The 13,696-nt window shown below is 37.5% G+C and overlaps 1 protein-coding gene across 3 annotated transcripts in view; it reads left to right on the top strand.

The window, feature by feature from the left end:
• Positions 1-13,696, top strand: part of COL12A1 (collagen type XII alpha 1 chain) — a 589,904-nt gene that overhangs the window by 508,719 nt on the left and 67,489 nt on the right. For all 3 annotated transcript variants that reach the window (XM_044063907.1, XM_044063925.1, XM_044063915.1), the window contains 2 exons: positions 2,086-2,181; positions 6,155-6,208. In XM_044063907.1, the coding sequence (XP_043919842.1) occupies positions 2,086-2,181; positions 6,155-6,208 (150 nt within the window). The remainder of the gene's footprint in view (positions 1-2,085; positions 2,182-6,154; positions 6,209-13,696) is intronic.

Here is a 13,696-nt window from a genome sequence, read left to right as displayed (position 1 = left end):
AAAAGATATAAACTTATTTACAAAATTACAGCTCATTAAAACCCGCAGTGGTGGTGCTGCGGTAGCGTTGTCACCTCACAGTAAGACGCTGTCCGGTTTGACTCTCAGCTAGAGCGTCTTCTGCATGGAGACATGCATTAATGGGCGTACCTTCATTGAAGGTTGTGCATCAGGGCTGGCAACTCGTCAAATTCAACTGCCAATCATTAGCGGACTGAGTTCCGCTGTGGCGACTCCTAACAGGGAAAAGCCGAAAGACACAACAACAGCTCGTCATGCTAGGATATGTAACACAGGGTAATTTACAATTATTTACAATTATTTGCAAAACTTCAGCCAATCATGCTAGCACAGATAACAATATTTAATAGCCTCACATTCTGTACAAGTTGTTTCTGAATCTTGACACCACTAAGTAAGCTACCTGTTAAGATTCAACATATCCACATGGCCAGTGTTTAGTACTTTCTTAAAACCATCTAGAATTATATTTCTCCAGCATCGTCTTGTCTCTGCCCCCTGACTTACCATTCTCTTGTATGATTTGCATAGCTCCAGTGTCTTGTCCCTCCTCTAATGTTGTGCCCCATCCTTAGTTGTAGCTACATAGGCTAATATGTAAGTACTAGCCTAGATGCCCATGCGGGCCATTTCAAGCCTAGTTAGTTTCCCTTTTTGTACATGAATTAACCAATCCCATTTGGTTCAACATTGACCTTACCCATTTCATGGTCAATAATTATATATTATCCCTAATGAGAATAACTGCGATCATACCATAGATAATTTGAGGGGACCCATGCATGGGCTAAATCATTTAAAATTGGGATAAATCAATCTTTCTCTTAATCATTGTTTCAACAGAGGGGTGTTGTCACAGCTGCATAGTGATTATTGAGCAGAAATGCCCGATCAGTGTTTGTTTCACCACTGGAATCCATTAGAACCTTTATGATTCTTCATGCTTTATGTTAGAGAACAATTTATTTCAATCCTCTTCTACTTTCGAATATAATCAGACACAGTCCTTCACTTTTCTGATGTGCTTGGAAAACTACTTTTTCTTCAGTACTTTCATAATCCTGGATTTCTTTGGTGATCACTGATTGCCTGGACTGTATGTCCCATGTACCATAATCATATTTCTATTCTTCTTTCTTTAACTAAACCATTTTCCTCACCACTGATTTGAGGAATGGTGTTCAGCTCCACTCTTGATTAGGAAAGGCTTTTCAAGCACAAAGCTGTGATCCACTCTATATCCACAAAGATAACTCATTGTTGTTAAGTAGAAATTCCAAATATATTCTCCAGGTTTTATTGCTACAGCATCCTCTTAACATGATATTATCCAGCTTTTGAGTGAATGCATTTACTTTGCTGCCCTAAACTCAGTTTGGAATGCAAACAATGTCAGCATCCTTCGGAAGTTCTTAAAAATTTACTTTCTGGACTTCCTTGTCAATCACTAAGTCCGCAATCAATATTTTTCTACTTTTAAAATTTTTTGCTGTTACAAGCTGTATGCTCTGTCCTTATAAATTATCTTCAACAAAGACTTTTCAGTGCAATGGGTATGTTTGGTCCCCCAGCTGTTAAAAATTACTTTGAACAACTACTCTGTTTATCCTTTCTTCAGTTGTTAGTCTAGCACCCATACCCTTCTTTCCTCTTGAAATGGTGGCTGGTTTTCCACGTTAGATTGTGCGTGGACACACACACACACACACACACACACACACACACACACACACACACACACAATTGTATGCATATACACACAAAATATACTTAAGAAACTAGCAATAGAAAGTTCCTACCTTATTAGGAGACTAAAATCTGCTAATTTTCTTTCTCTTAGCATTTGTCTACTTAGACACATGCAAGCCCTACACATTTCTTCAGTTGAAATACCTTGTGTATTCAAATGTGTGATCTTGTATTAAGCCTGAAGAACCGCAGAGCATTATACCATTGTCTCCTAATTTAAGGAGCATTCTGAAGATTATTTTGTAGACATTTAGCATTTTACTTAAATGCATTATGATGACATATGTGTGACTTTGAATGTATATTTCTTTTCAGGGACCCATGGGTATGCGGGGTGATCCAGGCCTGCCAGGTCCTCAAGGCCCACCAGGTCCTCAGGGGCCAAATGGACTGTCTATTCCAGGAGAACCAGTAAGTTAACTACCTGCCTAATCTAAATTCTGTCTCTGAGTCATGCACAATGCTAATTTTAATTAAAACAGGACTAATATCTGTATGCTGTCTTTTAGAAATTTTAAAAGTTTACTTTATTCATTTAATCTAAAACTACTTGTGGAGGTAAATGGATTAAATTTATAGCAACATGTAATTCTAAATATTTCACTCTCAGTGAATCTTTGTTAACTGATATGGAGAGAAAGAAATATAGTCTTGTGTACGTTTGATCTCATCGCAGAGAATGAGAAATGATTTATATATTATATGCACAAATAACTTATCTGAAATAAAACTGCTTTATTTTGTGTACAGGTTTTATTTTGCTATTTCACTAGTGGAAATCCACTCTACTTCTTTTAAGACATGTAAGTTGCACTGTCAGCTGAAACATGATGTCATAGAACAGATCATGGATATGACTTGCCCCAAAAATGGCACTTCTTGAATACAGCGACTTTTTAACAAAAATGCACTGCTCTTCCATTATGCAAAGTGCACTCCAGACTTAAATTCATAACCTTTCAGTTTTTCAGGCTCATGTGTAAATGTAACAGAAACATAGCTACTACGGGTGTGCATATTGAATGCATTTAGTTACTCTATCTAATGATGAGGATTAAAGTTTAAGTAAACAAATTAGAAATGCAATGGCGAATGGTTATTAGAAAACTAAATGGTAGAGACAGCTAATGTGGTTGTGTCCCATCAGTAAAGGGGATTCATACGTGGAATTTCTGTTACTGCCATTCATGAAATATTTGATGTTTCCCTTAATTTGAAAAAGCAATCTGCTTGCAAGTGGTAAATTTAATTTAGTTCTTCATCTGCTCAACCCCTTTAAATTAATGCATGAAAGGCAGGTGATGCTGGTTATCACTTAAGGTATTGGCGATGTTTTCATTCCTCTGTTAGCCCCAGAAGTTCAGTTTTGAATATGGTAAAGGCATGGTGATTAAAAGTGAGCACCTACAATACACTATCTGCCTTCTTGTATAACCTTCATACAGATTCTGTTGTGAGCTATATTTGTGCTATGTCATTTGGTATAGTTTACTGAAATGGGATTTGCCCAAAGAGTATATAGGCTTTCTTGATATTTTATGGCAGGTATGGATCCTCAAGATAAGCAAAAATATGGTACTACTTTTCACTTTATTCTGTTTTTGTGTGGAGCATGGTACTGATTTTGGCTTTGCACTCGACTGCTTATATATATGGAAGTTTAAACACTTCATTTCCTTTTCTCTTGCCACTCACACAATAACCCTTCTACCTTCTCTGTGAAATCGCAGTCTTCTTGCCTATCATCTCTTATTTACCTAAAATGTCTGGAAACTGCATCCTGGAATCTGCTTAAGCCATTGTACAGAGGCTAGTGCTTGACCTCACCACCAGTATTACATTGATATGTCTGACCAGGGTATAGACATGGCATTCTGAAGATGGATTAATTCCTCAGTGAGTTTCTTTAACAAACTAGCATAATGGCTGGTTCTGCTAATCACCATTGCTTGCTAGACGTGTAACTAGCAGCATGTGTTTGTCAACTTAAATTAAACACACACACACACACACACACACACACACACACACACACACACACACACACACACACACACACACACACACACTATACTCTTTCATGCAACTGTTTTCATTTAAGCACTCATTTCTATGCTAAACTAGATAAACAAGCAGGTCCCTTGCAGACCCATTTCAGAAATGATGCAGGCTACAACTGCAAGGTTGAATAAAATTTGTATATGCAGTGCAGCACAGCCAATCAGACAGCAACTTTTTGGGATACTAGGGATACTAGAGTAAACTAGAGTTCCTGAAGAAAATCCAAACCACAGAGGCAGTGGCCAGAGAAGAGGACTAATCTTCTAGTCATTTGAGCTGTAAGACTTAAAACTTAGTCACTGAGCCACCATGCAGTCTCTCATGGCCTAAGTTTGGTTAGTTAAGTGGTGTCCCCCTCTCTCTACCAGGGAGTTTTCTTTCAAGAGCAACCTTTCCCATATGCTTTCTAGCTAACAATGAACATCTGGTGCTTGACTGCTGTCTGACTGTCTGACTAACCTTTCAACTTTCCAAATGTGTCAATGAACCTTAGTCATTAGTGAAAGGTCCACATCTTGGTTATGCACCACTAGAGAATGAAACAGAAGGCCGTTTAATATTTAGAACAGAGAACATCTGATGGCTCTCTGCTGATGCTAAGCAAGTCAACAATCGGTAATCAATATCCTTCCATCTCCACTTATTTCAGACTAATCAGAAGCAGTACCTCATTGCAGAAGTACTGTTGTATCCATTTTCGCTACTAATTTAGTTTGGCTTCATACTAATATTTTTCAGAAATCTTAGCACATTATCTAAGAGGAGTCTTCAAGCTCTAATTCCTCTAGAGTCACGGCACGCATTGTTTGATGCAATGACGACCTCTCACAGATTCAGCTGGAGAGTACCGCGTACTGATACTAGTGATGCCATTGCTTTTTAGTGGAGCCTGACTCCCAGCCATTTTCATACAGTTAACATGGCTCTTGGTAGAGTAATTTCAACTGTGAAGTTTGAAAACCTTAGGGATAAACAAAAATAAATAAAAGTACACATATTATTGTCTGAGTTTCAAACCAAATGCATTGTTAGTTAATCTGAAATGTAGACAACGGGCATTATTTTACTACTTTCATTTCCCACACTTTTCTGTCCTATGGAGAATAGCTTAGAGTTTTTTAGTGTGCCTGTTATGGGGCTGTCATATTAAAGAACAAAATATAAGAAAGATGCCTCTTAAATGTTAAGCAAAAATATTTAAATAATCTTTAGCAATTTTATCAAGGATTGATTGCTACATAGAATAGCTCTCTGGTCACAAACCATTTCTAAATAGACACTTCCTTTTGTGAAAATATCCACATCCATTTATTGGTGTAACTGAGGTGGAAAATATTCAAGTCATGATTAATAACAAATAAAGTAGTCACAGCATGGTAACTTCACTGAAATATGATTTCTGTAGTATTGAAACATAATTTTGTTTTATGTTTCAAGTTCTGCCAAATTTCCTGGATTGCAAAATGACCTTAAAGTGCTCATTCTACCATCTTACTGATTAGTATCTTAGTGTTAAAAGCAAATGGATTAATCTGAAATTCAGTGCAAAAATGAACTGAAATTGAAAATGGGAAATGAATGGAAACAGTAGGTTGATGGAAACAAGGGCAGCTTTTTAACAAGAATGTGACATCTGGAACCTGATTTTAAAACTTTAACATCATGTTAAGCTTTAATTGCATCTGAAAAGTGTTATGGTTAAGAAACTAATGTTTTCTAGGAACTGATCCAGTTTTGAATCACAGTGAGAGGCCACTTGTTGTACTAACTATGAGACCTGAGCAAGTAATCTAAGTTCTTAGGACCCAATCTGCTGAGAATCTGTACTGCAAATGTGATTTCACACTATCATGTAATACCAACTTGTTAAGTTAAATGCTGCACCAGTGTGTGTGTGTGTGTGTGTGTGTGTGTGTGTGTGTGTGTGTGAGAGAGATAGAGGAGGCTCATATCTCTTTGAACAACACTACATCACTTACTGCCATGATTTACTGTCATGAATTCACCTTTAAAATAAGGCTCCAAGGTTTAGACCTATACTTCTATTCCTTTACACATACATTGTTTCTAGATTCTAAGTTACTTTAGCAGCTATGGCATATTGATTGAAAAGACAGGCCCAGAAGAAGAGCATCTCTTAAAAGTGTGCCACCTTGGTGAGTAACTGACATAAATGTTGCAAGCCATCTAGATCTGACATGAAGATGGCACGGCTACATCACCATCTGTGTACCCTACTCATGATAAACTATGTTGGAAATTACTTCTTACACTTTTCTTGTCTCTTCTGTCAAGATTAATGTCATATTCTTCTGTATTGCAGGGCCGACAAGGACCAAAGGGTGAGCCTGGTAGCCAAGGAATTGCTGGCCGACCTGTAAGTATTATATCTCATTATGTTATTTGTTACTGCTGTAGTCATTTTGTAATAGATTTTCTTCACATTTCTACATCTCTAGGTCCACACAGAATAACTTCTCCTGAAAAAAATTAAAATATCTGACAAGTATGCTTAGTCCATTGTAGTTAACAAAATGAAAAGCGGATCCTTTTCCTTTTTTTACTGTTCACCATGCAGGTCTTAAAAAATGTTACCTAGCTCTACTGATAGCTTGAAAATCATCCTGACTGCAAAACATATTCATAATTTCATTATTCAGATTCAGGGTTTCAAATTTTTTCCCCTTGTAAATGAGAAATGGTCTTATATAGTGCTGCATATGTTGATGCTTTGTTATTCTCAGACAATAAATCATACATAACACACATGTAGATAAATACAGTAGTTTATACCATGTTTTAGGCTGTACCTCTGTAGTTTGAGTATCAGTCCCTGTATATCAAGAACTGTGCCTTTTACAGCCATGATTTTGAATGCATGCACCCCTTCTTTCAGAGTAAAGAACTTGGTAGTTATAGCTGTATTTTAAAGTCTTTCTGGAATTTAAAACATATTTTCACTTGATTGTCAGCATATTTAAACATTTATCATAGATAAGGTGAAGTAGTTACTTGATTGTGTGATAATACTATAACAAAGCTGCAATTGATATGCACCACCCATTCCATTAGGCAGGGGAGTATCTGGGTCTCATGGAAGGAGGAATCATAATTAGATATCATTATGCATGCAGCACTAGAAAGATCAGAGAAATGAGTTCAGAATCATTTTAGCCTAAAACAGTCTTTACTTCATGTAACATTTTCTCTGTTTGGTTTAATAGAAGTCTAAGGTTAAGTGATCAGTGATTTAAAGGATCAATTTCTGAGATGCCAGACTCATGCTTGTTCTGTGATCTTGCATGTATCTTAAAAGCTATGCTAGTTTACAGGTACAATATTGAAAAAAAGTACAGATTTAATTTAATTTGTTAAAGGGTTATAAAGCTCATCCTCTTTTCATGACTTGGGTCAGAAAGATGAGTACATGAAATATATTGAGTTTTGAGAGGCCAATTAACTGGCATGTTTTTGTGAGGTGGGAGGATTAGCAAGAGAAAACCCACACAGACACAAGGCAAACTTATAAATCCCACAAGACAGAAGGAGCTTATATATGTAAACTCTAGATCTTGAGGCTATGAGGCAGGTGTCTTAACCATTGATCCACCAGGCTTTCCTCAATAAAAGTAAAAAAAAATAAAAGATGGATAGATATGATTTGGCATGTAACATGTATAAGCTTAACATAAACTCCAGAAAGCTATGGCTCCCCTCAAGGTCATGTAGGCTTTTGACAGCATTAAAACTTGTTGTAGTAGAACTAAAAGTTATGTCAAGCAGTGTGCTGTTAGCCTGCATTGAGCTGTTTGGAGTAAGCTGAATCACAGCTTGCAGTTCAGAAAGAAAGCTCCAGATAGGATCTTCACAAATAATTAGGTGGTTTTACTTATTGCAATAAACATTTAGTCAACTTAGTGCAGCCATTCTGTGCTTAGTGTATCAATGTCCATAGAGACTATTGTTGTAGTGATGCCAGGTTGTGGACTTACCAACTACAATGGGTTGGCATATGGCCTAGTAAAGAATTTTAATTAAAACAAAAGGAAATGATGCATAACAATTATGTTTCAGTGTAGTGTAGTTTTACAGGGCAGTTTTTTTAACATCCATACTCTGTTTTCTGTGCACAAAAGATGGGTATATACCTTGCAGTCTCAAAGTGCACTGCTTAACCAGAGACACACCATTAGCTCAGCACTGCTTTAATATAGGCTATTAAACTTAGAGTGTTTCTGCTGCATTACAAGCTGCTTGATCTTAGCTCCCATGTTCTTTAGATCTCTGCTGCCCATATTTACTTGCATAACAACAAGTGCCTCTTGAAACCAAAGGCAATTTTTTTCTGAATCCCACACTAGCATTTACATGGCTAGACTTCAATTATGAGTTTAAAATGAGAAAGTTATTTGCAGCTGATAAGGTGAAAAATGTAAAGAATATATAGCAAAAGTAATAATCTAAAGCATTTTATGCAAGTGGAAATGTGCTGCCTTGAGCCTGTATTACAATGGCTAAGGATAACTATCATTTCTACTGCTTTTACTAATGCCACATAAAATTTCACTGTTCTTACAGATTTGCTCTGCTTTCCAGCCAAACATTTTGAAAAAAAAAAAAAAGAATAAACCAAAGAAAATATACATTTCAACTTTGAAGGACATATTTTCAGCTGTATGGTCTGACGTGCACAGTTTTCAATGTTGCAGTTCCACTTGTATGAGACACTCAGCTGATGCTTTACAGGTTTGGGAGGGTGGCCTAATGGTTAAGGTATTTGCCTTACAAACACAAGGTCCAGGGTTTGAGTCTCAAAATATACATTTCAACTTTGAAGGACATATTTTCAGCTGTATGGTCTGACGTGCACAGTTTTCAATGTTGCAGTTCCACTTGTATGAGATGCTCAGCTGATGATTTTACAGGTTTGGGAGGGTGGCCTAATGGTTAAGGTATTTGCCTTACAAACACAAAGTGCAGGGTTTGAGTCTTACAAAGGATAAATGACTAGGCTTAAAATGGCTTGCAAGGGCAGTTAGCTTAGTACTAATCTATGAACCTATGCATTGTTGTTTACAGAGGGACCTCAAACACCTTTAACTGTTGTGTTTAGTGTATTGTTTCTTGATGCTCAGAAAGGTAGATTTTCCATGGCCCTATATTTTGTGTGACCATATTAAGAACAGTGAACTACTGAATGATTTAAATTTAGTTTCCAGGATTATCCATTCCTACAGTTGCCACCCAGTGGGACACTCACAGGTTGAGCTACCTCATCCTGTTACCTGGTCTGTAAAGCAGTGGGACTTTAAAAGTCACACTTTTCAAGCCTACTGAATCACCTGGAAAACCTGCAAATACTTCTGTTTTTTCCATGGCAATTTGGTTACATCATCAACCCGGACCTGCAGGCAGAGCTATTCCCTGTTAGGTCCATGTGTTGTAGATCATGTAGCAATTGGCTGCAACTCATGAAGGGGGTGGGGATTGAAGCAGTAAGAGCCCAACAAAGGTTGTCGCTGAAAAGCATTTTTTTTTGTTAGTGCTTCTACAGCTGCTAATAGAAGACTGAGATTTGTAATTTTTTTTGTTTACAGCCAGCTACAAAATGTAATAATGTAGTCAATAATGGATTGGAACAGTGTGTTATAAAGTGGTACAGTAATCTCCCCCAAAAGACTAGACACATCCTTCAGAATTATGTGGGCTAAAAAAAAAAAAAAAAAAAAAACCTTTCCTGGGTCTGGTGAACAAAGAATAATCAAAGTTATCTAAACTGTTACCCATCACTTTCCTAAGATATGCATTAGACATTTTGTTTGCCATTGACATGTTTTCTCAAGACTAATTACAAATTAAATTTAAATAACATTGTGTGTTGTGTTGTTAATTGTAATTATCTAAACTTACCAGACCTTTTTTTGATTAAAACCGTGGACTTATATAAGCACTTGGCATATTCGCTTTTTCTCAAAATACTATCTTAGAGGATTCTTATGTGAGAAACGTTGTACAAATAATGTCACCAGCAAAGGCTGTGTTCTTTATACACAAATTACATTGAAAAGGAGAACTTAGGAAGAATATAAGAGAAGATGGAAAAGGGGCTTTATATATAAAAATAATACATAAACACGAAGAAAGGGGATGATATTGGACTTCCCCCATTACATGCACAGGTTTAGAGTGAGTGCTGTTTAACTATAGAAAAGTACATGTAGTATTGTAAAGCGTTTCAGTGGTATTAACAAATGAGAAAGGAAATCTAAAACTGTATGAAACTTTATGAAGAAAAGTATGACCAATCCAAACAATGACCATTGAGACAGCTAGATTAAAAAAGCAAACACTGATAATGTTATTTTATACAAGTCAAGATCAATAAGGAAGACTTATCCAGAGTTTGTCTACACTGAGATAGAAAGAGAAAGGATGATTTATGAGGAATCACAAATTTTGTCTATAGGCAAAATGAGCCATAATATTTTTTCATACCACAGTTAATACAAACAACATGTCTAAATGTGCTGGGATCAGACTCAGGATTAATTTCAGGAAAAAGTATAGTTTTTAAGCTGTTATAGTAAAGATTAATAGTAGCATTATGCAGAATAAATACAGTTGCCACCCATCTGGTTATCAGCGGGATACTGTTGAGCTTAAAAAGAAGTGATTTAGTTTAGTTTTCTTGTAGTGTGCAGCATGTAGTTTTCCTTTGTGTGTGTGTGTGTGTGTGTGTTTTGTTTGCTTTAGCTTTAATTTGCAATGAAAATTAGTGTGCTTGTGTGCAGTATGTATATTTTTTAGTTTTCTTCTTTCAGAATAGTCATGGTTAGTGTGATATGTAGCATTTGAGTTTTTTTACTTTTTAAATAAACATAATTGTCTGTTTAATATGAGTAGTGTGTTTTTTTCTGTTAAGTTTCCTTACTGCTACAACTGAGTAACGTGTGTTTTTGCAGTAATGCTTCACTTTAAAGCTTCAGAATTTAAATGGTTTATGAGATTTCAGTATGCTGTAATAACGTTACACTGTTGTACCCATAACTGCATCTCCTTCAACACCCCTGTGGTAATGCCATGATATGGGGCGTGGCCAATGTCATATTGACCACACCGACCCATGCCCCACTTTGGCCCGCTTAAAAGGTGACATCCCCAGTCCATCTGCATCACTGATGGAATTGGCTGCAATCAGGGTCGCCACCTTTTACAGCTCTCTCCTACAACTTGATCTCCTTCCACTTACTAGAGTGTAGTGCAGCTTTCTGTTTACCTTAGGTCTGATTTGCTGCCATTCCTGTGAAGTGAAATCAACTGCAGCTCCAGTAAATAAGTAAAAAATTAATTTTTATTATGGTTTATCTAGGCTGTTTTAGTCAGCTGTAGCATAGCTAGGGTAGGGCAAGAAAGGCAACTGCCTCAGATGCATAGTGTTGGGGGGGGCAAATCAGCCAATCCCAGTCTCAGATGGTATTACGTTTGCAGTCAAACCTGAGTGCTGTAGCTCTCCATATATGGTGTAAATTTTATCGTGTTTGTTACAGTTTAAAAGAAAAAAAAAAGTTTATTTTTTGTAACTAAAACCTGACTGCTGTTGTGTTCTATGCAGGGAGGATAGAAACTATAGTAACTGTTTGCTGCATTAGTAGTAATCAGTTTGCTACAGTTTAAAAACAAGATTTTTTTTTTTAATGGTAACATAAGTGTTTTAGCAGGGTTTAAACTGCAGCAACTGTTTGCGACATTTGTTGCAAACAGTTTGCTACAGTTTAAAAGAAGAAAGTATTTTTTTTTTACTTAAATATGTTGAAAGAGGTTTGGGGGCATGACACAGAAGCAGGACCTGAATGTCTGTGATGATAGTGGTTCTGGCCACCTGGAAGGAATGTCTGTTTTTTGGTCTTTTGAAGAGTTGAGGTGGGATGGGGTGCTGGTTGAATGGTTGAACCAGCTATGCTTCTGTCAGTCAGAAATTGTTTTTTTTTAATGGTTTATATATTATTGTTGTTCTTCTTTCGGCTTTTCCCTGTTAGGGGTCACTTTAATGCCTTTTGACATTTACAGTCTTTTAGAATGTTTTCAATATTGTTTCCTCCCTCTTCCATGTTATGCCTTTTGACATGTGTGTAAGTAATAAAATAAAAGATTTGTTTGTAGTGTAGGGGTATGGTGCTAGTTGCTGATATTCTACTTGCCACTTTTTTCTTTATTGCAACTACTACTGTAAATAGAAAATGCCACAGGCTTTATTACATTTTGCCCCTGTCATCATAAGATCCTGCCATAAGACCACCCAAGAAATTATGCATGGTATGACTGAAGCTGGATCTCATAAAGGAGCCATGTGAGATATGCAAGTCTTTCAGATAATGGACCTTAGAGAAAAGGAAAAATAAACTAATTCTGAAAGGGCATTTTCCTTCAGATGAACCCAGAAAGGAAGACAAGGAAAAGGTGAAAAGAAAGCATGGTCAGACCTATGACAGCAGAGCTGCTTCACCTAAGTGCCCAGGATAAAGATGCAGCCCACCAGCCCAACACAGCAGACTGTGCAGCCACAGCCACATTCGGACTCCAACTCAGTGGTCCAGTTTTTAAGCTCCTGCCTTTTCTTTCTCTCAGGGAGTTTATCTATCAGAAGTATTGATCAGGAGGCTTTTTCTTGGAGAAAGGCTCTCTTGAAACCTTGAAACAAGGTCTTCATCTGCTCTTACTACCTGGTCAGTGTGGTCTGTCAGGTATCCTTCATACAGTGTGATTTAGAGTTCATGATGATGGCCTTCATCAAAGCTCAGAATGAAAAGGGCCTCCCTTGGTTTCTAGTGTGGCTAGGTTAGAAAACTCAGACATCAGAGTCCTGCTCCTTCCTCTGTCCTAGTCTTGATACTGGAAGTTTTAGAGCCAGCTGTTTTACCAATGTGATCTGTGTCAATGCCAGTAGGGCACTTCAGCACTGACTTATTTCCTCCTGTCAATCTCAACTCAAACCCCTTACATGTAAAGAGCAACTATGCAACTGGAGGTCAAAATTAAGTGTTCAGTGTCAGTATCTGTGCCAACCTCATCAGGGCCTTTTACCATATCTGGCATTGTGTCATTTAGTGTCTTGGAGCAAAAGCAAGCTTCTAGTCTGATGGTGGCCTTGGAATCAATATCTCTTGTTGATAGGCCCTTATTGTCAACTTGTTTGATACCAAGGTTGGCTTTTATACCACAGGCACCTCCTCAGCATTCTAATTCCTAGAAAAATTGATTTCTGTGTCCAGTCTTGTGGACAATACAGGCCCACCACTGACTTCAGCTGCATCCATCAACACTCATCAGTTTTGAGTTACTCAGAATACTCCCAATCAGAGATACCCAGGAAGAGGACCTGCAAAAAGAAGTGTACAAACTCCCCAGCAGAGTCTCTTGCCCCTAATTCAGATCTCGGCGAAGAGGTGGAATCCTCATAGTCCCCTCCAATTGACCCCAAATTTCAGGAAATTTTGAAATTGATGTGACAGATGGTTAATTGACCTACAGATCTGGCTCTCCCAGTGAGGAAATTGTGATGAATACTTTCACACTACCCTATTTGCAGCTACATTGACTCTATCAAAGGACTATATGATTGACGTGGTCATGGGAAGAGCTTGGTGAGAACCTAGGGTGGCTCAACCCATCCCAATGAAGCCTGACAAACTACTTCCACCTCCTAAGGACAAACCATTTTAGAGTAAGGATCCACTTGCAGAGTAAATAGTGGTGGTGATAGCAGTCAAAGGAGAGTCCTCTGATGAGAGCCTGTGGGTCCATCCACCAAATAAAGGTTTCAGGACAATGGTCAAGATGGGGAAGTACAATTTCATGTCAGGTACAT

The sequence above is a fragment of the Protopterus annectens genome, chromosome 1.part0, assembly GCF_019279795.1.
Source record: "Protopterus annectens isolate FY-2018-M chromosome 1.part0, PAN1.0, whole genome shotgun sequence".
NCBI classification, from domain to species: Eukaryota; Metazoa; Chordata; order Ceratodontiformes; family Protopteridae; genus Protopterus; species Protopterus annectens.
This window is presented reverse-complemented; position numbering and strand designations above follow the sequence as displayed.